We start from the raw sequence: 24932 nt of genomic DNA on the forward strand, positions 1-24932 counted from the left end.
AATATCCATACCAAACATGTTCTGGGTCACACATATCAATTAATTGCTAACTGTTTCTTCCCAGCAGCAAAGTCAAACATATTGCAAAAGATTTAAAGTCTCCTGGTTGCCAGACAAAAGAGCAAAGGGATCAGCTCCATCAAACAGCAACCTCCTGCCTCTGAGAAAACAAAAGACAAACAAAAACCTTCCCAGCTGAATCAATGAAGGGACACCAGTGAGTTGCCATCAGCCTTTCTCACGGTATTCATTATTGTTAATATGTGCTGGAAGCAAAATTCTCTGCCCTGTTCCTTGTAACATAATTCCTCCCCCAAACACCAATCGCTGGAGCACCTGGTGGGCCCTCTGCGTTCCAGTTTCAAAACCTGTGAGCTCATGGAACTGCTCTGGGCTGTGGGCCAGGAAGGCTTGGTTAACTGATGGGAGATTTGGCTCCATCTTTTTCTTTTCTTTTTTTTTATTTTTATTTTTTTGGTGCATCTATACTATGCCTCAGTATCCCTACAAGGAAGATCATAATCACAATTCCCTCCAAAACACAACATTCCTCTTAGAAGTAGAGTATGTGTGTGTGCGCGCACACACACACACACACCACACACACACACACACACACACACACACACACACACACACTGCCTGGGAATGAGAAACATTATAAATGCAAGATATTATTATCCTTATATAACAGCACTGGGCTGCTTCAATTACAATCCAGACTTTTAAAATCTGTTAACATTTCCTTCTGGGAAAGCCCTTTTGCCCTTTAATAGTATAAGCTAATCACGGCAGTCTAATTTCCGGAGCTCCTAGTTGTGCAAGGAGAATGCCTGGCACGGGTGTGCTCCGCTCTGTGATGGCTTTCTCATTCCTTTATCTCCTAACATTAGTAAGAGGCTCTAAGCTAATTTTCAAAAATGTGCAGAGGTACTTTGGAAAGCCAGGAGCAGAGATGGGAGCCCAGGGGTTGCACTGACATCATCCTATTCTCAGCACACATGGTCCATCACTACAGCAATACTAAATGAGCACCCTGGTCTACCCTCAACTCTCTGCTGGCTGGAAGTACAGCATTCTTAATTACAAGCAGGCTTGCTTTGTTATCTCTTACAATCACACCGTTTGCTGTTGATTGAACTGGAGAAAAGTGATTTTTCTAGGGGGTGTTTTCATCCTTTATTTGTTTAAGTGCATGCAAAATAAAATGGGGTCTTGCAGAGATCTCAAAGGCTGCTTCTCAGGTGCATTAAAAAAAAAAAAGAAAGAAAGAAAAAGAAAGATCCTCATCATAATCTCTGCAAGTGGGTCAGCTTGCACAAAGATACTCTGGGTAGCCATGAGCGCTCTCAGCACCCTGCAATCCTTGTAAGTGACACCTCATAATAGTGCAAATGAAGCATGGCGAGATGGGAAAATGAAGAAGAATGAGCCCTGAGACTCAACCCTGCAGTTTTCACAACACAGAGGGTGCATTTATTTCATGCCCCCAAATACACCACACATGATTTTTCTTTTACACTTTCCAGCATATCCATGCTTTCCCTATTATGAGCACAATGTCTTATGATTCCAGGAAATTATAACACAAACAGGCTGGCTCATTTGTTCATCTTATAGACACACACTTGCAATAGTCTTAAATGTTGAACTACATCTCATTTGCATCTGCCTGGGTGTTCAGCTAAGAATTTATCATATTGTCATTCACCTTTGTGCTTCTCTTCACCCTCATCTATTACTCTCAAAGATGATTTCCTTGTGGGTCCTCAGTCTAATTAGCTGAATACTGATGGGGTTTCCTGACCCAACAAATTCAACATCACCTCATCCTTATCAGGTGCCCTTTTACCACAACCCTGCCTGCCCTGCCCTCAGCCCCTCTGCAGCCACCACACACATCTCTCCATCCCTCTTCCTGAGGTTTACTTCATCCTTAATGCCCCTTGATTACACTCTAGCCAGAGTTAATTCCCTCTTTTCAAGAGAGGAAATAAAGGATGTAGGAAAAATTCACACCGGGTTTTACTGGGTGAATATTGGCAAGTTTGCTACTCTGGTTTAAAAAAGAAAAGAAAAAAGAACAAAAAAGCTTCCACCCAACGCGCATGGGGAATTTCAAAAACAAACAACAGAACCTTAAGGAAAGAAAAAGTTCTCCAACTCAAAAGAATGATATACCAAATGCTGCTCACACACCATTTTCTGTACTTTTCTCCTGTCCATTCTCTTTTTCAGTGATGGATGTGCCTGGTTTGTTCATTCACATACAGAGACAATCACTATGTTCTGGAGGGAAAGAAATGTTTGTAAAGACCAGCAGACGGCGCCTGACTGGGGCAGAGCAGCGCTGGGCAGAGGACGGAGTGCCCACTCTTGGCAGAGCCCTCTAGAGTTCTCCTTCCCCCTCCTTTCCGCGCCCATCCCCCCCCCTCCCATCCCCAGGGGCTCCCCTATAGAGCCTCATTTCCAGGGAGAGAGGCAGAGCCACCCCATAGGAAAGGTGAAGATGTATATTTGATTACTATCCATGGGCTTCCCACTACTACAATTAGGTGCTCTGCTCCACCCCACCCCCTCACACTACCCCCATCTAGCTCAGCGCACCCACCCACCCACTCTCTGTCTGCCACTCCTGTGCCCTCACTCTCTTCCCTCCCCTGGAACTCACACAACCCTGCACAAAGGCAGGGCAGTGAGTGAGAACTGCACCCAGGGAACTGAGCAGCAGGCTGCTGGACCACTGCTGAGAACAGAAAGACTCCGGCTGGCTCAGAGGGACCTATCCTTGATGTTACTCTTAGTTAAGATGCCCCAGTTTGGGGCGTCACTTCCATCCTGGCCACTCTAAGCTGGAGAGAGTCCTGGAGAGGGAAGTGGGGGAAGGAAGGGAAGGGATTTCTGGGACCCAAATGAGGTGTGTCTCCATGCCACTCCTGAGGAGGAGTTGCTAGGGGGAATTCTTCTCCTGTCTTCAGTCAGGGAAGCTGTATGCTTGGCATATCCAACCAGGACTGTCTCCAGGTAGGAAGCTGTCCCTGGGGAAGGGGCCATCCTGGTATAACCCATGGCTGCCCAGGGGAGCAGGGGGTAGGGTGTGGAGCTGAACTGAGTCTTAAAGAGGGAGGGGCCCTGGAAGGAAAGGAGGGGAGGATGGAATAGAAGAAAGAGTGCCCACAACAACTTTTGTCCTGCTTTTTGAAGTAGTGGACTTTAAACTGGGGGAGCAGACTGGAAGTAGGGAGAGATTTACAAACACAGTTTGATATATTATTGACTGTCAGCTCAGGGAATCTGAAATAGACTTTTTTCTGAAGATGAGAGGAACCTGGTCTCACATTGCTGGTGGTTCTGGAGAAGGAGTCTGCCCACCAAGGCTTTCCTTCACATTCTACTCTTTACAACACACACACACACACACACACACACACACAAAAAAAAAAAAAAAAAAAAAAAAAAAAAAAAGAACATTGAGGAGAAGAGCTTCTTTGCTCTAAATTCTCCTCCTCCAAGCAGACCTCCGGACTTACACCAACTAGCATTGGCTCACCTTCCCCCCCCCACTCCCCCCAGGGAAGTGCTAAGCTGAAGAAAGAGAAAGCAAGACATTCCTCAACTCACCCCAACAGCCTTCAGACATGACCCTCAGGGAGCTGGGTTGGGGTAGCCAAGCCTTTCTGCTGTGTTTAGAAAAGAGCCGAGCCCAATCACCAAGAAAAATAGGAAAATGTGTGTGGGGGTGAGGGAAAGGGGTGGTGTGCAGGTCTTTTCTGAGTCTCCTAGGGGTTGGTCAGCCTCAGTTACCTTCCTGCCTTCTGCAGTTAAAGGAACAGGTGGGGGCAAAAGGGACTGGACTCCTGTTGAGTGAGTCCCAGGACCCCTGCCTCTCTGGCACCGCTGGCACCACAGCCTGGCAACCTCTGGAGGAATGTGCGGTGTGGCACCTGTCCTCCCCGAGGCCAGGGAAATGGGCAGGAGGTGGGGCAGCCCTCAGTGCAGACAAAAGGTTCTGCAGAGCCCTCCTCTCTCTGGCGCCAGGTCCCTTGGCTGAGCACAGCGCCCCATCAGCCACACGGAGTGACCTCTGGCGAGGAACGCCCCCTTCCCACGGGGCCCAGATGCCCAGGCAAGAAGGGTCTTTGCATGGGCGCCCAACTGCTCTCCCCAGCACCCTTCAGAGGGGTGCCCCTCTCACCCTCCCCACCAACACACCAATGGATGCCTCCCCCATCCCTCTTCTATTGTCTTCAAAGAGATGAGTGGCTCCCACCAAGCACACCCAAACGCGCCTCCCTCCCTTCCCTGCGCTCCCATGTCCCTGAGCCTTAGGGGCTGAAAAGCGGGGCGCACTCGGGGTTGGGAAGCTGGGAGGCAGGGAGCAACCCATCCCTGAGAACTTGGCGTCTCACACCCACCGTGTCCGCCTCGCAAGGATGCAGGTGACCTGTAGATTGCAATAGGCACTGAATGATGCTTGCTGCTGCCGTGGAAATGGTGGATGTGGTGCGCTCCCAGGCTGGACGCCCCCCAGGCCACTCCTAGGAGGCCGCTGAGGGTGAGCGGGACCATCCAGAGCCGGGCCAGGCGCCCCCCTGCGCCTCCTCCACCGCTGCCGCCGCCGCCCCCGGGCGAGCCCAGCTCGGCTCCGCACTGGAGCATCCTCCGGTACATGGCGGGGCGGGGGCCCCCCGCGGAGGAGCAGCTTCCACGGGAGGCAAAGTTTGGGGCGCAGGGAGGGGAGAGGGCAGCACGCGGGAGCAGGCAGCTCAGGGTGGGCTGCAGGGGCTCCGCCTCACCGAGCCAGAGCACCCATCCTCCTCTCCCTCCTCTCGGACAGTCTTCTCGGGGTCCTGGAGTCCGCCGCGCCTTGGACCCCGAAGAATCCCAAACATAGCCGCCGCCGAGGCCAATGCAGCTAGCCGAGGTGGGGGGGGCTTGTCCTGAGAACAGCAAGTGCGGAGGAGAGGGCGGCTGCTCCCCGATGTCCAGGGCTCCGGGCTCTCCTCTCCGGCGGCGGCGTGACAGATACTCCCAAAGAGTTTGGGGCGAGCGCGCGTGCCAGGGGGTGGGGAGCGGGGAGACGGGTTCAAGCTCCTCCGGGAGGGTCCTCACTTCTCCTACATGACAGCCGGCCGCCGCCGCCAAGGATCCGCTAGGTAAATCCGTTCAGCATCGTGCGCCGCGGGGACTTGGGAGGCCACTTCGCCGGCCCAGCCTCCTCTCAGGGCAGCAGCAGATCCCATGGAATCCGGGCGCCCCTTCTCCTCTCCGGCCAGCCCCGGCCCGGCGGCCCGCTCCCGCCAGCCTCCCGCGGCCAGCGGCGCGCATCGCCTGCTCCAGAGGCAATCCCTCCCCACACTCACGCCAGGCGAGGGGTTCAGAGGCAGGAGGGCACCCCTCAGGAAGGAAGCAATCAGGGGCTGAAGGGGAGAAGCAGAGCACAGCCAGGGGAAAGAAGCAAGACAGGAGTGCAGGGCAAAGAGGGCGGGGGTAAAAAAAAGAAAAGAAAGAAAAGAAATACCACACACACACACACACACACACACACACACACACACAACACGCTGGCGCGCTGGCAAAGCAGCGAGGGGGCTCTATGCAAATCTGCAGTCTCCAAATAGCAAATCACTGAAGCTGGGATGCAATGCAGAGGACGAGCCTATGTAAGGAGGGAGGCTGGTCTAGCTTCCCACAAAAAAAAAAAAAAAAAATCACCCCGCTTTGCCTCAACCATGCATTCTCCACGCATCCAAGGGACACGTGGATGGCAAATGCAGGGAACACCGAAAACGCACCTCGCCCTCCCCTGCCAGGTGATCCCTCCTCTGCATCCCAACGGCAAGCAGCACCCTGCCCCTACCCCTGTGCTTTCCGTGTAACCAGTGTCCTGAGAGCTCTGAAAAGGGAAAGAATCCTGCTCTTTTTATTGGACCAAACTTGTCCTGCCAGGTATTCAAACCCAATCTGCTAAATATGGCTTGACACCATCTACCCGAGCATCGGTTGTGATGATCTGTTAATTACAGATATCTCGCATAACAAAGAGTCCTCCTTCCCACTACAATATCTACAACATCGTATCTCATAAGGCGGTGAGAGTGCAGGGAACGGAAACACACACACGAGAAACGGGTGCCTGCACATGCAGCTGAGGGAAAGAGAAAGAGGGGAGAATGCAAGAGGGAAAGGAGACAGGTGGGGAAGAGGACAGCAGGGGAGAGAAACTGGGAGAATGAGCTTGCTTGTATTTCAATCCAACACCTTAAGGATATTTAAGAACCCAGAGATCTCTACAGAAGCCCAGCTCTGGTGATTTATTTATTTATTTTTAATAACAGCAGAGTTCCGTCTTCTCTCATGCTGTCTCATTAGGAAAATAGCATCAAGAGACAAAAATTCCTAAACCCAGCATCCCCAAGAACGAGAGGACATTTATATCCTACTGGTGAGATGCAGCATCTCTAACTGGAGTCTGTGCCCTGGATGAAAGACTAGCAGAGCCAACACACATCCAAAAATCTAAGAAGCCAGCAAGCACAGTGAGGGAAGTTGGCAAGGAGGACCACAGTCCCTGGAGGCTGGCAGCTAAGATTGGGGATAATGGCTGACACTCTTCCAGTTTCCAAAAGAAAACTGTGACATGTCCAGTCACTGGTCATTTCCTGGCTTTATTTCTATGTAAAGAGAAAGGGAAACAACTCAGAATAGATATTGCTTCCCACAGGCTTTCCTTGTCTATATAATCCCTTGTATCAACAAATGTAAAGTCCATGTTGAAGAAAAAAAAAAGTAATCTAGAAGGATTTGACTTTAATCAACCATTCATACAAGTGGCCATTTAGACTTCTCTATTGCTTCCGAGTTCATGCAGAGAGGCTGGCCACCCAGGGACACTGGTGGCCACTCTGTAATCAAATCTGTGGCAATTGGTCATCTTATGTCCCTGTCAAAAGTTTATGTCATTCTGCCGAAACCAGTTTGGCTCAATGGGTAGAGCGTCGGCTTGGGGACTGAGGATCCCGGGTTCGATTCCAGTCAAGGGCATGTACCTTGGTTGCGAGCATATCCCCTGTAGGGGGTGTGCAAGAGGCAGCTGATCGATGATTCTCTCTCATCGATGTTTCTAACTCTGTATCTCTCTCCCTTCCTCTCTGTACAAAATCAATAAAATATATATATATATTTTAAAGTTTATGTCATTCTGCTAAGACAAATTCTTCAGTTCACTACTTGAAATGGCTCAGCCATGCTAAAGAAGGTGCTTTTATTTACTTAAATATGCCCTATCTCCTAACTTCCCCCAACTGCTCATAAACCAACACACTCCAAATCTTGCACATTCCACTGTGTCCTCTTGCCACCCTTATCCCAGGCCACTTCCTCTTCGTTGTCTTATTTTTATTTTTATTTTTTAGCCTATGTATTTTCACTCACTGGTCCAGGCTTGTGATTATTCATTTTTGAAATATCAAGTGAAGCCTCCAAAGGAAAGGAGAGGATAATCACCCTCCCTGAAATGGTTCCAGGACTCCAGCCTCCTATTCTGAGTTTGATCTCCCAGTGTTCGCAGAGAAGGAGCAGAGGTAGGGGACCTGTGCTGCCTCCTTGGCACTGCCATTTACCAGGGAGGTCCCATCAGTTCCCCAGCCTCTCCCTGAGGCTCCCTGGCTTCCTTTATAAAATAGTCATGTTCTTATCTTCCCTAAGAATCCCACAGAGCAGGAAGGATGGAATGCAATATTTAATGTGAGAGTGATTGAAAATATATCAAATGCTCCCCACAATTAAGGCATTATGCTTTTCCTCTCATACAGGTCTAATCTGCCGAGCTGATTAGCCTGCACAAAGCGTTCCTTTCTTTCCATCTACAGGAAATGCAGGGCACTGCATTGCTCTCAATGCCCTCCTATATAGTGTTAATCTCTTCTCCCCTCACCAACTACAGGAATTCCTGAAGGGGAACAGAGTCCAATCTTTCTTTGTACTCCCTCTAGTGCCCAGCATATGTGAAATGTAAGTTAGTCTCTTAGAACATGCAGTTAATTCTCATTCTCCCCAGTAGTTATGGTCTATAAAGTCACCGTGAACTCTGAATTAGCCAAACCTGAAGCAATGCCTCCCGGGAGTTAGGTTCATACAAGCCGCTGGCCACAACATTCTTATCAACTAATCAATATATAACCTTGTTTTATGTGTTTTTTCTGGTTAAAGACATCTTATTGAATATGTACGCTTGATTCATTCACAGTGAACTCACAGCTGACACCAATGTAACTCAAGACTGAATAAAGCTTACCTAATACCTATTTTCTCCATAAAGCGTGCAACGACTGTTTGCTTAAGGATGTTAGAATTTCAGGATTATGTGTAGTGGCCATTTTAACCAGCAAAATAATCAACAAAAAGCATGTAAAAATGTGAAAAATGTGCCACGAAATAGGCCCCTTGTTTATAATACGAGAGCTGAAACAAGGTGGAGTGTTGTGTTGTTTGACCTCAGGTAGGAACATAGGTATTGGCACTCAAGTTTTTGACACTCTGTGCATGTCCGTTAATGATCAGAATAGTGCTATGGCTGTTGATTTCGGGATTGCATTTTTTTTTATACCTTTTTTTTTAACTGATTTGAGAGGAAAAGATGAGGAGGAAGAGGGGGGAGGAGGAAGAAAAAGTGGGGGGAAGAGGGAAATAGAGAAGGCTGGAGAGAGAGAGAAATAACAACTCATTGTTCTAACTAATTATACAATCACTAGAAACCCAGTGCATGAAATTCGTGCATGGCGGGGGCGGCGAGGGGGGAAGCGGGGGGGGGGGGGTGTGTGTGTGTGTGGGGTGTGTCCCTCAGCTCAGCCTACACCCTCTCCAATCTGGGACCCCTCTCACAATCCAGGACCGTGTGCTCTCAACTGCTCACCGGCCTGCCTTCCTGATTGTCCCTAACCCCTTCTGCCTGCCAGCCTGATCACCCCCTAACTACTCCCATGCCAGCCTGATTGATGTCTAACTGCTCCCCTGACAGCCTGTTTGCCTCCAACTTCTCTCCCTCTGCTGGCCTGGTCACCTTTAACTGCCCTCCCTTGCAGGGTTGATCACCCACAACTGACCTCCCTTGCAGGCCTGGTCCCTCCCAACTGCCCTCCCATGTTGGTCATTTTGTGGTGACCATCTTGTGTCTATATGGGGGCAGGATCTTTGACCACATGGGGGCAACTATCTTGATCTCGTGTTTTGAAGTGATGGTCAATCTCCCAAGCCACATGCGGCTCTTTGGCCCCTTGAGTGTGCCTCTCCAATTTAAGAATTGAGTAACCTAATTAAGTTAATAACAATGTACCTATCTATATAGTTTAAGTTTAAAAAATGTGGCTCTCAAAAAGAAATTTCAATTATTGCACTGTTGATATTTGGCTCTGTTGACTAATGAGCTTGCTGACCACTGCTCTAACCAACTGAGCTATCTGGCCAGGACGTGGGGGTTTACAAATTTTAGTGAGAAGGTGAATTCATATCCATAAATAAGAAATACTAACCATATTTATTATTCTCTTGATTACTAGGGAAGAATGGGCCTGGGACTTTGGAGAATTAGTTGTATAAATTAAAGCCATAGAAATAGACCTAGTACAGAAACATCTGATCAACCCTCCCAAGAGAATTCAATGAAGAAGAGGCTCCCCCATCTGTCTGATATTGCCTGGGGCCCTGAGAGATAAAGACGAGTTTAGGGAAAGAAGAGGCCAGAAATCTTAGTTTTACTAGAGTCTCAAGAGCTAAAAAAGAAATATTTACTGCTTCCTTGAAAAAAGAAATTACAGCTGTAGTGTTTCAGGCAGATGTCTAGGGCACCTTTGCAATACTTAGGAGGTTCTAGTGTGGATGCTGTGATACTGATGCTGCAATATTTATTATAAATGGTTGTAATCTGGTGGAACAAAGAGTGATTCTCTGTACAGAGAGTAGAGAAAAGTCTTGTGAGTAAACACATGCCTAATCTGAGTGAAGCAAATAAAGCCTGTGCTTACTCTTTATGTCTCTTCAGCTGGTCAGTCCTTGTGGCTGGAACGACACTATTTAAAGGAAATTGAGGCAGCATTTGACAAATTGGGGTTAGGTGAGTGAAGAATTGGTTGCAGGAGAGAGGGTGCCTGGCTGTCTGCAATATAGTCTTAAATATTTCAGCATAGACCATGAAGTATAAATGTGTGCTAGTGTTACTCTGTGTCCCAAGAGAGTCAGCAGCCTTCATCAGAAATTTATGCTCCAGTGTCAGCCAGAATTATAGAAGCCAGAGGTGGCTTCCAGAAGCCTTGAGCTATCATCATCTCCCATCATGCTGTGGCTTTGCTAATTAATTACAATGTATGTTAGAAGTAGATTATCATCGGTGAAATAAATGGCTTGTCAATTGGTGTAATGAAAGTTAGAAATGGGCTATCTTTATGAAATCATTAATATTCAAGAAGTGTGGGCTAGCCAAAATACATTTTAGACATGTTTGGCTTCTACGTAAGTTGAATATTTGGATATAAGAGCCCTTTCACCCTTCACTGTAAGGATTGGCGCCATAACAATAGTGATAATAACTGACACATCTGTAACTGGTACAACTCTGAGAGATTTAAATGTGTCAGTTCATGCAATCATCACAAAACCACATGAAATGGGTGCTATTAACAGATCTTAGTCAACAAATTCTGACAGATGATGAGCTGGGTGATGCTCCTGCAATACTGCCATCTTTGCTTCATGAAAATCTTTTTGGAAAGTCATTTTTTCAGGCATTTTAAAAGAACCAAGCGCTGGGACTTCACCAAACATCCAGAACAGGCTCTAAGCTCCTGTGCCTACTTAAATGTCTGATTCCATAGCATAGGTTGGAATGCATCTTACATTCACTATGACCTGGATTTAGAGAAATTCTTGGAATAGTGGTTAACCCTCATTCTCCTCTAACAATTGTGGCTACTGAGATTTACCAAAAAGAACCTAATAGCTGTGCACAGTAAATTGTCCTAGATCCATTTTGATTTATAATGAATATGAAGACAGGTAGCATAAGTCAGACAATAAGATTAAGAAATAGGAGATGGATTTGAAAGCTGAGGGGATAAAAACAAAGGAAATGGAAGGAGAGAGGAGAGTGAATGGAAGGGATGCTGTGGGGAGATAAAAAACGACAGGGCATTTCAAATTATTTTTTTATTTAAAAAAAAATCAACCTCTCTGTCTCCAGAAACAGGGTGGTTGTCAGGCAGACACTTTCAACCTTTTCATGCTTTCCTTAAACATAATTAGACATTTTTACAGTTCAGTATTAAGCTCTTTAAATAAAAATGTAGACACTAAAAGCAGCAGAGGAGAAGTATATTAAAACCCATGAGCAGCACCGATCTTTTAAAAATTAAAAATGAGGTGATTGTCAGTCTTGCATTTCAAATTCCTAATGATGTCAGCACAAAGGAAGGGGTGAGCAGACCCCACATATTTCTCTACCTGCATTCAGGTCTTGGAATGAAAGAGAATAAAGGGAGAGAGACTCCAAATCTTAACTACTGTAAATAACACTGCTATGAACATAGGGGTGCATATATTCTTCCTGGTGCACAGGGGTAACAAAGAGAGAGAGAGAAAGAGAGGCTCAGAAGAGGGGGTTACTCAGGAAGTTGTAAACCTCTGATCCTGTTACCTTTATGAGTTACTACAGGTCCCTAAGGGTATTCTGAGAAATGAGCATATTAGAAGAGCCCAAGAAGTAAGAGTAAAATATGAAGGGGAAAAAAAAGAAAAAAAAGAAAGAAAGATAGAAATGCCAGGGCTAAAAGCAACTCTGGAGATTCTGTAGTGCAATCTCTTTCTTATTCAGATGATAAACCTAAGGCCTACAGAAGTAACGATATTTCAGAAAAGTCTGGTTTATGAAGTGTTTACTTATCTGGAAGTGCACTTTCATCTCATGCCACCTATGATCCAATCAGAGACAGAGATTGTGAATTCAGTCACTTTAGTTATTACCTATTAATAGAACTCATATAATGAATAGGAGGGAGTAGTGGGAACCCAACATGAGGCAGCATGAAGCCCAATTCACTCAAATTAAATGAAAGCCCCCCCAAACAACCTGACTTGTGAAACATGAATACTGTATTTTTCAGACCATAAGATGCACATTTTTTCCCCCAGAAGTGGGGGGGAAAAGTCCCTGCGTCTTATGGTCCAAATATAGCCTACACATATACTTTAAAAAAAAAGTTTTTTTACTTGCCCAGCTCTGTGTGGTCTCTGTGTGCTTGCCCGGCTCTAAAATGGTTCTAAATGCTGCTGTTTACTTTACAGGATTGATTACATGTGTTTATGACTGTGATGTTGGGTTTTAATGCACATAAAATATTTTAGGACACTATTTGTTTCAGAATCTTTTTTTCTTCATTTCCCTTCTCTAAAAACTGTGCGTCTTATGGTCCGAAAAATACAGTAGATTTATTTAAGGTTAGCAGTGTTTAAGACGACAATACTTTATGTTATCTATCTCTTCTCTTGTGTTATTTATGTAAAGTGTTCTTTTATGACACTACCTGCCTAAGCACCAAGGAAGCATCATAGAGATTTCTCTATAATTACATCTTTAATTATAGTGGGCATTGCTTGGGCACCAACCAGACATATGTCATCTTTCAACCACTGTCATATTGTTTGTATAATTATTTCAAGCAAATTGTGTTGCCAACAAATTCATATATAGGTCCGCGCTCTTTGGATTTGAACGTGCTCATAATGTAGCAGGAGAACTTGCAATGAGTGCCGGGCATGTGTTTGTATCTGAGTTATTATTATCCTGTGACATTGGATTAAATAGCTCCTTGTCCCAGATTCCTCATCTTTAATATGATTATAATACTACATGTAATTCAATGGGAACAGTCTCTAAAATATAATAAGCACTAAATATAAGTGATTGTTATTTATTATTATGTACATATTGTAGACTAGAGCCTGGTGCACGAATTTGTGCACCAGTGGGGTCCCTCAGCCTGGTCTGTGGGATTGAGCCGAAATTGGCTCTCCAACATCTCCCAAAGGCTCACGGATTGCAAGTAGGCCCAGGCCAGGCTGAGGGACTCCATGAATGCATGATAGGGGCCAGGGAGGAATGCAGGAAGTTGGCCAGTCAGGGAAGGACCAAAGGAGGGCTCCAGGGCATGTCCAGCCATTTTGCTCAGTCCCAATCGAAAGGATCCCAGCAGCAAGCTAACCTACTGGTCAGTGCATCTGGCCCCTGCTGGTCAGTGCACGTCATAACAAGTGGTTGAGGAACTTTAGCATATCATTAGCATATTAGCTTTGATTGTTGAACAGATGACCAGGCATTTAGCATACTAGTCTTTTATAATATAGGATAGGTACTGAAAATGTAATGATACGTAGCTGTATGGTTGATTAATTTAACCATAGTCTAAACTCTCCCCACTAAGTCTATGGTCAAGTTTGGCCATCTCTCCAATAATTTCTTAATTCAGTCCCTAATGCTCTAAATCTATGGTGCTCAAGCTTTAGTATGACTGAGAATCACTAAAAGGGCTTATTAAATCATAGATTGCTTTGCTTTAGATTCCTTGGATCTGCAGAAAGCCCTGATAATTTGCATTTTTAACAAGTTCTAGGGTGATGCTCATACTGCTTTCCAGGGAAACCAAATTTTCTGAACCACTGCTCTGTCTGAATGTCAAAGTTTTTGACACAGGTTTTATTACCAGTACAGGGCGAGCTTTCTAATTAAGCTCCTTACAAATGCTCTCCTTCGCAGTGTACTCTAGATTCACTCTAGATAGAAAACCACATTGTTCTCAGATATCTTTTTTAAAGTATTTTTTAAATGCTTCAGGATGTCTAACATATAAACTTGCATGTCCTTATCTCACACCATGGAACCATAAAATCCCTTTTCTTAGAAAAAGCTATTTTCTTTTTCTTTCCACCATTTGTATTTGAACTCTTCTTTTGGTTAGCCTAGCCAGTGGCCAGGAGCAGGAACTCAGGCAGGGAACCAGGCTTCTATTCCGACTCTACTAACTTGCTAGACATGTGGCCTTTGGCAGATTATTCAACACGAGTTTTCTTGTTTTCTTATCATTAAAAGGGGTGAATGGGGGTTCTTGTGAGGCTTAAATGAGTTGATACATATAAAACATTTACAATAGTATCTGGTATACAGTATATATGTATTAGCACAGCATGTATTTATTTTTAGGATGATTAATTCTTTCTTTTTAGGGGAGAGGGTATGGAAAAAATATCAGAATGTTTGAGAATGCTCTCTTCCATATAAAACATAATACTGGCCATCCCAATAGTCAGTCAGTATAAATATCCCAGGAAGATCCCTTCAGGTCTTGTTATATCAGGCTTCCAGTCTGACCAGCATCAGCTACAGAAAAGTTCAATATCAAAAACTGACCAACTGAGATCTGCCTGCCTGTATTCAGCAGCACATCCTAACATTCCATCATATAAGTCCATCACTATAGAAAAAAAAGCAATTAAGAATGGAAGAACAAGCATAAAGCAAGTACCAGGTGATATAAAACTCAAAACATAATTTTCAAATACCCTAGTAAATACAGATATGTAAATCAGGAACGGAAATCATACACATCCCATGAGTCCTATTTCCAAAATGCCTGAACACTTAGAACATAAGTTAATTTGATTTATCTTTATAAATATACTATAATCCTGGTGCACGGATTCGCGCACATTGAAAAAAATTAATTAGAAAAAACATTTTAAGATCACTATTTGCCCTTTCTCTATAATAGAAATGTCAACCAAATTCACGATTGACAATGACAGATTGAAACACATGCCTGCGATTAGTGTCAGCAAGAGCTTTATACGTGGCACACATGCTAGTCAATATATTGTGTGTGTATATATATATATATATTTACTAAACTTGCTTGATTAGACCTGATTTCTGATTTAGCTAAACTTTTTCCAGCCCAGTAAAGCACCCCAACCAACTTCTCTTTCAGGTAATTGTCAGCAGCACAGCAGTGAATATCAACATGAAGCAGATTATTATTGTAGATCACCTAGGGAGATAATAAAGGGTAAAATATTTAACTGCAGCATTGTTTGACTATATTCTGCACAGTGATAAAACCTGAAATCTTTTTCAAGGTCTACTATTTTTTATTTCTTTTCAGTTGGGTCAAGTTTCTAAACTTTCTAAATCTCCATTTTCCTGCTAATGAAAAGGAAATAGGATTCCAACAATCTCTTATCTACCTACTCTAGGACTTCTGTGAGGATCAAAGGATCAAAGAGAGAGATGAGGCACAGGAAAATGCTTCACAGACATTTGATTATAGTGAAAAATGTTTCCACCTGGCTACAAAGCAAGTCATGTTCCTGGGCCGAAGAAAACTCCAAGGAGGCTAGTTGCTAGGGAAAGGAAGATCAGCAGCATTTGATTTGGTGGGTGTTGCTCCAGGGTGTGGTAAGGCTTGTGTCCCACTTGGGGGAAGTCAAGTGTTGTTTTATGGGTGCCAGGTCCCCAGTGCAGTTTCTCTGTAAATGGCCAGTGCACATCATGGGAGCTCCTGCATTGAGCATCTGCCCCCTGTTGGTCAGTGCACATTATAGCAACCAGTCAGATGGGTACTTAGCATATTAGCCTTTTATATAGAGAGATGTTCTAACCTAGATCATGCATCGTCATTTGAATGCACTAAAAGGGATTGAATCATGCAATCTGAATCTAATATCTAAATAGGTTTATCTGGGGTCTATAATCTAATCCCCATCCAATTCAGGATAAATATATTAGATTATGCTTTTTATCAGAGTTATATTTTGATGTTAGTACAAGAGTTAAGTTAGTTGACTATCCCACTGCAAAGATCGGTTTAAAGATAATCAAAGTTCTTTAGTATGGAATATTAAACCCTTTAAAATTCATCTTTATGCTACCTTGGTTTACCTTTATCTCAATGTCTGCCCACAAAGCATCCTAGGCTCCAACCAAATGAACTTCTCTTCCTTAGACACACTTCTCTTCCTTAGACACTCTTTACTTCATTGCCATTGTCCATATTATTCCTTCTGTAAAAACTATTTTTTTCTCTTTCCTCCCCCTCTTAATTTCCCACTCATCATTCTACCCAATTTTAACACGTACATATCTGTTGGAAACTTTTCTGAGCTTTGCCAAATAATTGCTGTGTTCTTAAGTAGAGACTATTAACAAATATCTTTTAAAAATACCCAAGATATATGATAATGTATTCACCTTATTATTATGCTGAAATAATGAAGTATTGAAGCAACTAGTTAAGTATATCTACATGTTTAGGAGTTTCAAATAATCAACCAAGACCATCAAAAAAAGGAAACAAATCCTCTCAACTTATTCTTGCAGGTATTTTGGTTAGTTCCTTTAGTGCCTAAAACATACAATAAATTTAGGCTGAACATTAATTTGAAGGCTAAATAAATTGGTTATGGAGAATAATGGGATTCTTTGTCGTATTTTCCTACTCAGGCTATAAACAGATGTCTTTCTTTCCCATACTATGTAAAAGGAAAAAAAATAAAATACCACCAATCTAAGATGCTTGCTGACAACTTGAATTGCAGAGCAAACATTTATAGTGAACTTATAAATCCTTGAAAATAGGGTTCTATAATGGAAATACTGGCACCATCTTAACTATAACTATAACCATTCAAATAATACCACTATAGCAAGACTTATAATCTAATATATTTGTTCTAAGATGGGTAAGGAAAGATTCAGTTCTAGGTGTAGGAAAAACTTTCAGTGGTTCAATTCAAAATGTGTGATTATTTCACATATTTTAAATCTCAGAATATATCAAAATGAAAACTTACACTCCCAAACATTTATTCTTAAAATAGATTATATAGCCCTAGCTGGTTTTGCTCAATGAAAAGAGTGTTGGCCTGCGGACTGAAGGGTCCTGGATTTGATTCCAGTCAAGGGCATATGCCTGCATTACAGGCTCAATTGCCCGGGGGGGGGGGGGGGGCATGCAGGAGGTAGCCGATCAATAATTCTCTTTCATCATTGATGTTTCTCTCTCTCTCTCATGCTCCCTTCCAATCTGAAATTAACAAAAATATATTTAAAAAAATAAAAATAATAAAATACACATATATATATCTACATATATATGATTACATATTTGATACTTGTATAAGAAATATACAACTTCTGAAACATCTTGAAAAATCATTAATCAGTGGGGAGTTTTTTAATCTGTCGTCTTTTCCTTTCAAGAGAAAATTACTTTCCTCAGATTTTCTGTTCTATTACTGAGATGATTCCCCCTGAGAATTGTGAGTTTATCTTGACAGGTGTTAGTAGGTCTGTAGACCTCTGTGGAATTGTTCCTGGCTGTGTTGAGGTACAGTAGAAAACATTACATAGGCAAACTAACACAGTTACCCCATTGTATTCTAAATAAATTAAACCACACAGAGAGTAGACTTAACCTACTAATGTTTTTCTAATGAAGCTTTCATTAAGGATATGGTGTGGTCTTCAATATTTAATACATGATAGGTACTGAAACAAAGTATTTCTGATGGTTTTTTAAATGCATACATGATAATTGCTTCATATATTATTTTCCATTGAACTAGATTACCCTTCGATTGCTTTAGCTACCTAAGCAAAGAGATACAAAAAAACATTTCTAGACTTAATATTTTATATCCAAATGGAGAGAGAAAAAAATAAATGTCTCACCTACCATTACCCTTAAATAATTTAAACTAGATTTGCTTGTCTAAGTTTTAAGAACAAAGAAAGCTTCTAGTTTTCCATGCAATGTACAATTTTACTCATTAATAAACATTTAGGAGCCAAGTGTTTAGAATGAAACTGTTTTGGCCCAATTCACAGCGGTTTGCTTTAAAATAATGCTACTTCTTAGCACAGCAACCATCACCTTAAGTTGTGATGGCAAATGGAAACTTTAATGGCCAATGGAAGATTTAAGTGCAAATACAATCAGTATTTCTTCATATTGGCAATATTTTGATTTGTCATTTATCACACAAAAAAAAATGCAAAGCATCTCACAGAAAAACCTGTATACTTCAGGGGAAAAAAATCACTAGTTTTAGAGAATTTGCTGTCCACTCCATCTCACATTTACAGCAATGTTATCAAAGAGTGACAAGAAAGTCACATCCTCTTGCTATGCTATGCCAAATGTTTAATTTCTCATTTCCGGTTCCTATGTAAATTACCACCTGCTGTAGTATAACCAGAGTTGTCCAATCCAGACTTGAAGATCCTATCAGACATTTTACTATTATTATTAAAATTTACTCATTTCAACTATTATTTATAGCCCAGTCTTAGAGAGGCAAAACAACAGAGTTGGTAGAAGAGCAAAGGTGGATCATTCCTCCTTCAATGGTAGCAGGCAGAAACAGTATGAAAGCAGTGGATCTTGAAGAAAAGCAATTTTCTGTTTTCAAGATTAGGCAGTATCCTCTTTTGTACTGTTAAATCAAAGTGTTAGTTATTTTTTTTCAAGTAATACTGATTTTTTTTCATTTACATAAGTAGTCTATAGAGAAACTGCGAGAGACCCCCAAACGCATACCTCTCCACCAATGGGAGAGATTAAATTTGTTCATAGAGCTCTCTGTCTGCAGCACTGCTTTGAACAAGCCCTTACACAGCGTTGGGGGGGGGGGGGGGAGCTAAACTAAACTGCCACATAAGCAAAAGATAATTAGCTCAACAAGGAAAAATATGAAGTGATATGAAAGGCTTTTTCTTTTTTTAGGAAAAAATGTAGGAGTTTTTTTTGTTTTGAGGCAGTTCATATTTGCAAGCATCAGAAAAGTGAAAATTATGTAAATTTCAGCAAACATGTGCTTTACCTTTTTGGATTGCAAAGATATTAACCACTGTCATCAGTCAGTATTACATTCCAATTGGAGAAAATCCATAGCGCAAAACTGTGCTCTGGAATATCAATGTGAAAAATCCTAATCTACTTAAAGTGCATTTACAGCCGAAACAGGTTTGGCTCAGTGGATAGAGTATCAGCATGCGTACTGAAAGGTCCCGGGTTCAATTCCGGTCAAGGGCATGTACGTTGGTTGCAGCCACATCCCCAGGGGATGTGCAAGAGGCAGCTGATCGATGATTCTCTCTCATCGATGTTTCTAACTCTCTATCCCTCTCTCTTCCTTTCTGTAAAAAAATCAATAAAATGTATTTAAAAAAAATAAAAAAATAATAAAGTGCATTTATATTCAAGGAGGAGGAAGGCAAACACTTAAACAATAAAGGCAAATAATAGTTACATGTGTAATATGTGGAGAAGGAAAATCCATGAGACTCTTTTCTGCAGCCCATTTTTTAGAGGTTTTTTGGGAATGTGACTCACATTTAAGGAAGTTGCACATTTTCTAAGATGAAGACTATCATGTCATGTCATATAATTAAGAACAAAAAGTCCCTGTTGCTAAATAATGGGATTGTGATAAAAATGTATAATTTATTTTAACTTTCTCCTTAGTTGTCCAGTTTTATCTGTCTAGAGTCCTGCCCTTCATAATATTAACTGATATCTGAGCTGCAGTGGTTGATTAGTAGATAAAGCTCTAGCTTTTATTTTAATTGCCCCCCCTTTTTTTTTCTATTTGTCAAAATATTGATGATATTAAAGCATTTTTTAACTCAATAGCCTATAGAGACATTGCGAGCAAGGAAACCAGTGCATTACCATAGTAGATAGGCCCTGTTGGGTATATAACTGGAGTAATAGTTTCTACATTTGGTGACTAACATATGGCACAAATTAGGATTTTTTTTTGGTGAATATTAAAGAGAATAAGGAATTATACAAGAGAACCAAATTAGAAGAGTACAGATCTATAACCCAGCAGAATGAAATTTAACTGTCACAACCAAATAATCTTAGGAGAAGGTTGAAGTTGTTCAGTATGGCTGAGATAAGCAGGCTTTGGAGAAATGATTGATATTATTCTCATCCAAGGTACATTCTTCAATCCAATAATAAAGCAATAAAAGCAGGTTAGTTGAGCAAACAAGGTTTGAATACACTGGGTTCCCAAGACTGGGAATTAAAAAATCAAGTGTTGGGACTGCTGACAGATCAGAGAATGGAAACTATGTTGTGATTTCCCAGATAAAATAGTATAAAAGTGATAGGACTTATAAGGAGACTAAGAGCTGGTACTAAAGAATCCAATAGCCTCCCATGACTGACTAAGTGGTAGTATATAGGAATACCAAGAAGCATTATAAAAATCAGTGGTTGCTCAATTGTAGTTTATTTTTGGGGAGTAGGGGAGGAGAGGAGGGCAGCCCAGTCTTTGGTTCACAGGTTAAACTATCAATCTAGAAGGGCAGTTGTGACAGATACATCTAGTTTTTTACTCAATATCCATTTTGCCATTTCCCTGGGAAATTGAAACAATTATTTCTTTTCTTTTTGGAGGAGGGACTAAAAATACTTGCTTTCCCCAACTTCCTTAGAGTCACTGCCCTGTGACACAGTTAATCTTGAGAAAATGTTAATGGAAGTCACTGGGAAAGGTTATTTTAAAGAAGGCGACTTTTGGACAGCATGTTTCTTCTGCCATTTTTTGCTACAAAACCATATAGTCAGTGCCTATGGGAAAAAGCCCTTCTGAGACTATGAATTCAAAGTCTACTCTATGGATGGAGAAGCAAGAAGACAGAAGAGCCTAACTACCTAATGTTCTTCTGAAATAGTTCCACAGGCCTGTATCATCTACCTCTGGACTTATTAAAGTAGAAAAATAAACTATCTTCTGTTTAATCAATGTCAGTCAGGTTATAAGTCATTGAAAGCTAAATGCTTACCTAATAGGTAACTAATTTCTTAGAAAGATGATTACCCAGATGAGTAAATCGGTTACTCTGGGCTCTGGGAAGATTATTTATCCTTAAGGAAAATTGATAATATAGTGCCCTGATTTTTAAAGTCAGAATATGCTTTGAGTTCCTTCAGAACCACATGCACTTAACAAACTTAAGTTAGTGGTTTTAATAAAGGAGTCCCATTTAAAGAGATCATTGGGAAACATTGCTATCCAAGCCCTTGAACAAGAAGAAAATGCCATTTAATAAGTTTCATACTTAGAGAATTTCAAAGCAGCAGTGTGCACAACTTAGACACACTTATTGACCAGGTGCTTACCACCTATTTGGCAAGGGCTGTTTGCGAAGTTTTAAGGAACAACTATTGATCTAAATAATTCCTTTGCATTTAATATTCTGTCATTCTGCAAGGCCATTATTAACTTTGACATACACATGCAATTACCTGTCTAAAGAGGTTCAATTGCCCTAACTCTTGGGTACCACACCATGATTAAATGCATATAAGCAACAGATTGTTGACTTGGGCAGCCAGAAAACCACTGCGGCATAAGATCAATAGTTACATTGCCTACCAAAGAGCGTCTTTGTCATTGCTTTCAACAGTCCTTAGCGGCCCAGATAAAAATTTAAAGTTGGCCTTTGGGTTGTTGTTTTCTTCTGTGCACATGTTACTCATGCAAATAAAAATAAAAATTACCTAAAATTACCTAAAAAATTACCCTAGAGTAGTGAAGATTGTTTAAGTTCTTGTAGAGTGCATAAAACACATTTTCAACTGGTAGGGCATCCTTTTCTTCAGACTCCCAAATGCTTCAGAGCAGGAAAAAGTAACAAGCATAAACATAAAAATCATGCATGTAGGTTTGAGAAAATCAGTAGCATAAGCACAGGGTGAGAGGTCTGATTTCATAGTCCTCAGTGCAAGACAAAGCCAGGAGATTTTCTCTGAACAAAAAAAAATATAATAGACAATAGTTTGATGTAAGTATTAAAGAAATACACACACGAATTGAAGTCTAGTATGCAGCTCATTTTTCTGAACTTTACGTAAGACACATATCGGGGTATGGTTCAACATGCTCGGTGCTCCATTTAAAAAAATACATTGACAAGCATGAGAGCGACTACCTGCTCAGAAGGGCCATATTCAGCCGGGAGTGGCAGAGACTAAAGGAGATTATTATAGACATCCTCAAGTGCTTGAAGGGTTTTCATATAGAAGAAAAGAAGGCTTAATCTTTAATGGTTTTGTAACTAGAGGAAAAGGCCAATAAGTAGAAACAGTTTAATAGAAAAGCAGACATTAACACTCAGCATAAAAGAAGATTCCACAAAGAACCTGTTAAAAAGTGGGGTTTTAGGACTAATCTTCATTTCCATAAGGTAGTTTCTGATTTATTCCCCAGTCCTGAGATCTTGCTGTGGATATTTCCTGGGCCAAATAAATTATAAAGTTTATGAAAAACAATAGAGTTTTAAGTCTAATTGTCAGCCAAGGAAACTGGGAGTAGTTTACTCTGTAAGAGTTATAGGGAAAGAACACAAAAACCATCTTTGATGTATCTATGTACCCTGACAAGAGAAACAATTCATCTCTAAGTAACCTTTTTTTGAGGAGTTAGGTAACTATCCACAGGAAAGCATACACATGTTAATCATACATATTTTCAATCACATGCCTTTAACTCTAGGGAAAATATTCCATGTTTTTTTGGGATGGATAGGGAAGGGGAGTACCATAACACATATAAGATAAAATTATTCTAAAATTAAGAATTTAAGAAGATATGACCACCAGTTGGGAAGTTTCAAAACAGTCTAAAACAGGGGAAGAGAAAAGACTTCATTGAATAATAAAGAAGAGCAAAGGTCACAATGATCTGAGAAAAAGGTGGGTGGCAAATCACAGCAACTACAGAGAAGAGGGCCAAGGTCATGTAAAACAAACAAGCGTCAATTTGTTGCACATCATATGTATTCAATGTATTCTCCATTGGACACTTCTGCATCCAAATTATGGATTTCTGAGTTCATTTTGTGTACTCTACTTGATCATGAATAGAAAGAGCTTTATCAGTACTCATATTAGAGTTGAATTTCTATCTTTTTATGACAAATTACTAGGATAAGTCTTCTAGGAAGGTAAGCAACTCCTACAATTCCAAGTAAATGGGCTCAAATAAATTAAAACAGCATGACGACACTTGCCTTCCGTATTCTAGTAGAATTGATACAAAACAACCTTGTGTCTTTTCAATCTGAAAAACTAGCCACTTTTTTTTTTTTTTTAATGATTATCTGTTGAGACCATCAGTAATGCCAATGGTCTCAAGGCCCGCATGTAGTATTTCTATAGTAGGTGATACAGAAATAACCCCTGACCCACAGCTCCCACAGGAGTTGCTACTGGAATGGTGACCAGCATTCTCTCCTGCCCATTTCTGTGAGCTCTGATATTTCCTAAAAGTAAGCAGACCAATCAGGATCTTAATTTCTGAGTATTGGAGGCAAAGTGGAGGAGGATCATAGAATGACAATAGTCTGGAAATGGTGGTGTGAACTGAGCTAATAGTAGAATTCAGATAAAAGGCCAAAAGAAAGGAATAACATGTACAATGGCTGTGGTTAACAGGCTAAGATAGAAAAATCTCTTGATAGAAGTTATTTTATTTATTGAAGATTCTTCTAAATTTCTATCTCTTCCATAAACACTCTCTTGTCTATGCTCCTACTTCCTTCACCTACTTTCTGCACCACTACTTAGGCACCATTTTAGCCACTGTGGGTTGTTTTGCAATTCTGTATGCAAACAAAGCCCCTCCAGTTATACAGCAGCAGCATCAGGGTAAGGCCCATGTTACATTGCTCTGTTTCTCCATTTTTTATTAGTCATTTTTTTCAAAATGCAGACTGCTGTCCACTTTCAGCACTTTTCTATGAACCATGAGTTAAAACTGTATTTCACGCTGGACTTGCTGAATTTCTGGGGACGTGCTCAAGAATCTGCATGTTTTATAAGACACTGGGCACTACGAGGGCTCACAACACTTGCCAGCCGAAGGCCGTGGACAGAGAAGGTGTGCAGCAATGTCTGGTGCTGCTGTTCAGAATGCTTCCTGGCAAGTCTGTGTGTGTTTACAAGAAACAAAGAAAAACTGATTTGTTCAGGTGTCCTTCGTCAGCCATTAGATAGTAAATGCCTTTGGGGTTCATGTCCTGCCCAGGTAGTTCTTTGTTATCTCCTTTTAATTTTTTTTTCTGTAGCCCTAGGCAGAATGCACTTTAAATAATTGTTTATGATGAGGGGGAGAAAGAGAAAGGTGAAGGAGGAGGAACTGATAAAAAGATGTGTTTATGGTTGGGAGACATAGTGGGAAGATGGTTATTTAAAAAAGAAACATCTTACTTTAGTGAACTGGAATTTAAAAATTCTAATGAAGCTTCTATTTAATACTTTTTGCTCAATTCCTTTGCTCTACTCATGCTACCACTTCAAATTACCCCCAATAGTATTTTGGAGATTACTGAAGACAGTATGTATGGACTGAACACAGATCAAACCAGAAACAACTAGCATAAAACACATGTGTATTATAAGAGAAGGCAGTGTTTTCCAAAGTGTGGTACGAGTACCCCCAGGGCTACGGAAAGAGTTTGGTGGGGGTACGCGTTGCACCGGAGTTTGGTGGGGATATGCACTGCACCATGCTTAGTTGTGCCTAATTCTACATTCTCATGAGTAAAAGGGGTACTCAGTGTTACGAAAATTATAGAAGGGATACACATATGTCAAAAGTTTGGGAAACACTGGAGTAAGGGAATGTTGATTGCTATTTCTCCTTCTAAGCTTGATGGAAAGGAAATTCTTTCCATTTCTGCAAGCACATATGTTTGTGTATGTATGTATGCATGTATAATTGCTTCACAGGGATAAACTCTGGCAATGATCTCTGCCCATTAAGGGCAGTGTTAATGAGCTGTAAAATGGATTCACCCAGTCACCCATGCCTTT

The 24932-nt window shown here is 41.6% G+C and overlaps 1 protein-coding gene across 32 annotated transcripts in view; it reads right to left on the reverse strand.

Moving 5' to 3' along the window:
• NRXN1 (neurexin 1) overlaps positions 1-24932 on the reverse strand; it is a 973616-nt gene that overhangs the window by 360683 nt on the left and 588001 nt on the right. For 3 of the 32 annotated variants that reach the window (XM_036435300.2, XM_036435298.2, XM_036435297.2), the window contains exon 1: positions 4416-4938. The exons of 28 other annotated variants lie outside the window; for them this stretch is intronic. In XM_036435300.2, the coding sequence (XP_036291193.1) occupies positions 4416-4671 (256 nt within the window). In that variant the 5' untranslated portion in view covers positions 4672-4938. Of the gene's footprint in view, positions 1-4415; positions 5451-24932 lie in introns of those variants that run through there. One more of the 32 variants, XM_036435299.2, reaches the window with a different exon arrangement.

This window comes from Pipistrellus kuhlii, unplaced genomic scaffold, assembly GCF_014108245.1.
Source record: "Pipistrellus kuhlii isolate mPipKuh1 unplaced genomic scaffold, mPipKuh1.p scaffold_m20_p_13, whole genome shotgun sequence".
NCBI classification, from domain to species: Eukaryota; Metazoa; Chordata; class Mammalia; order Chiroptera; family Vespertilionidae; genus Pipistrellus; species Pipistrellus kuhlii.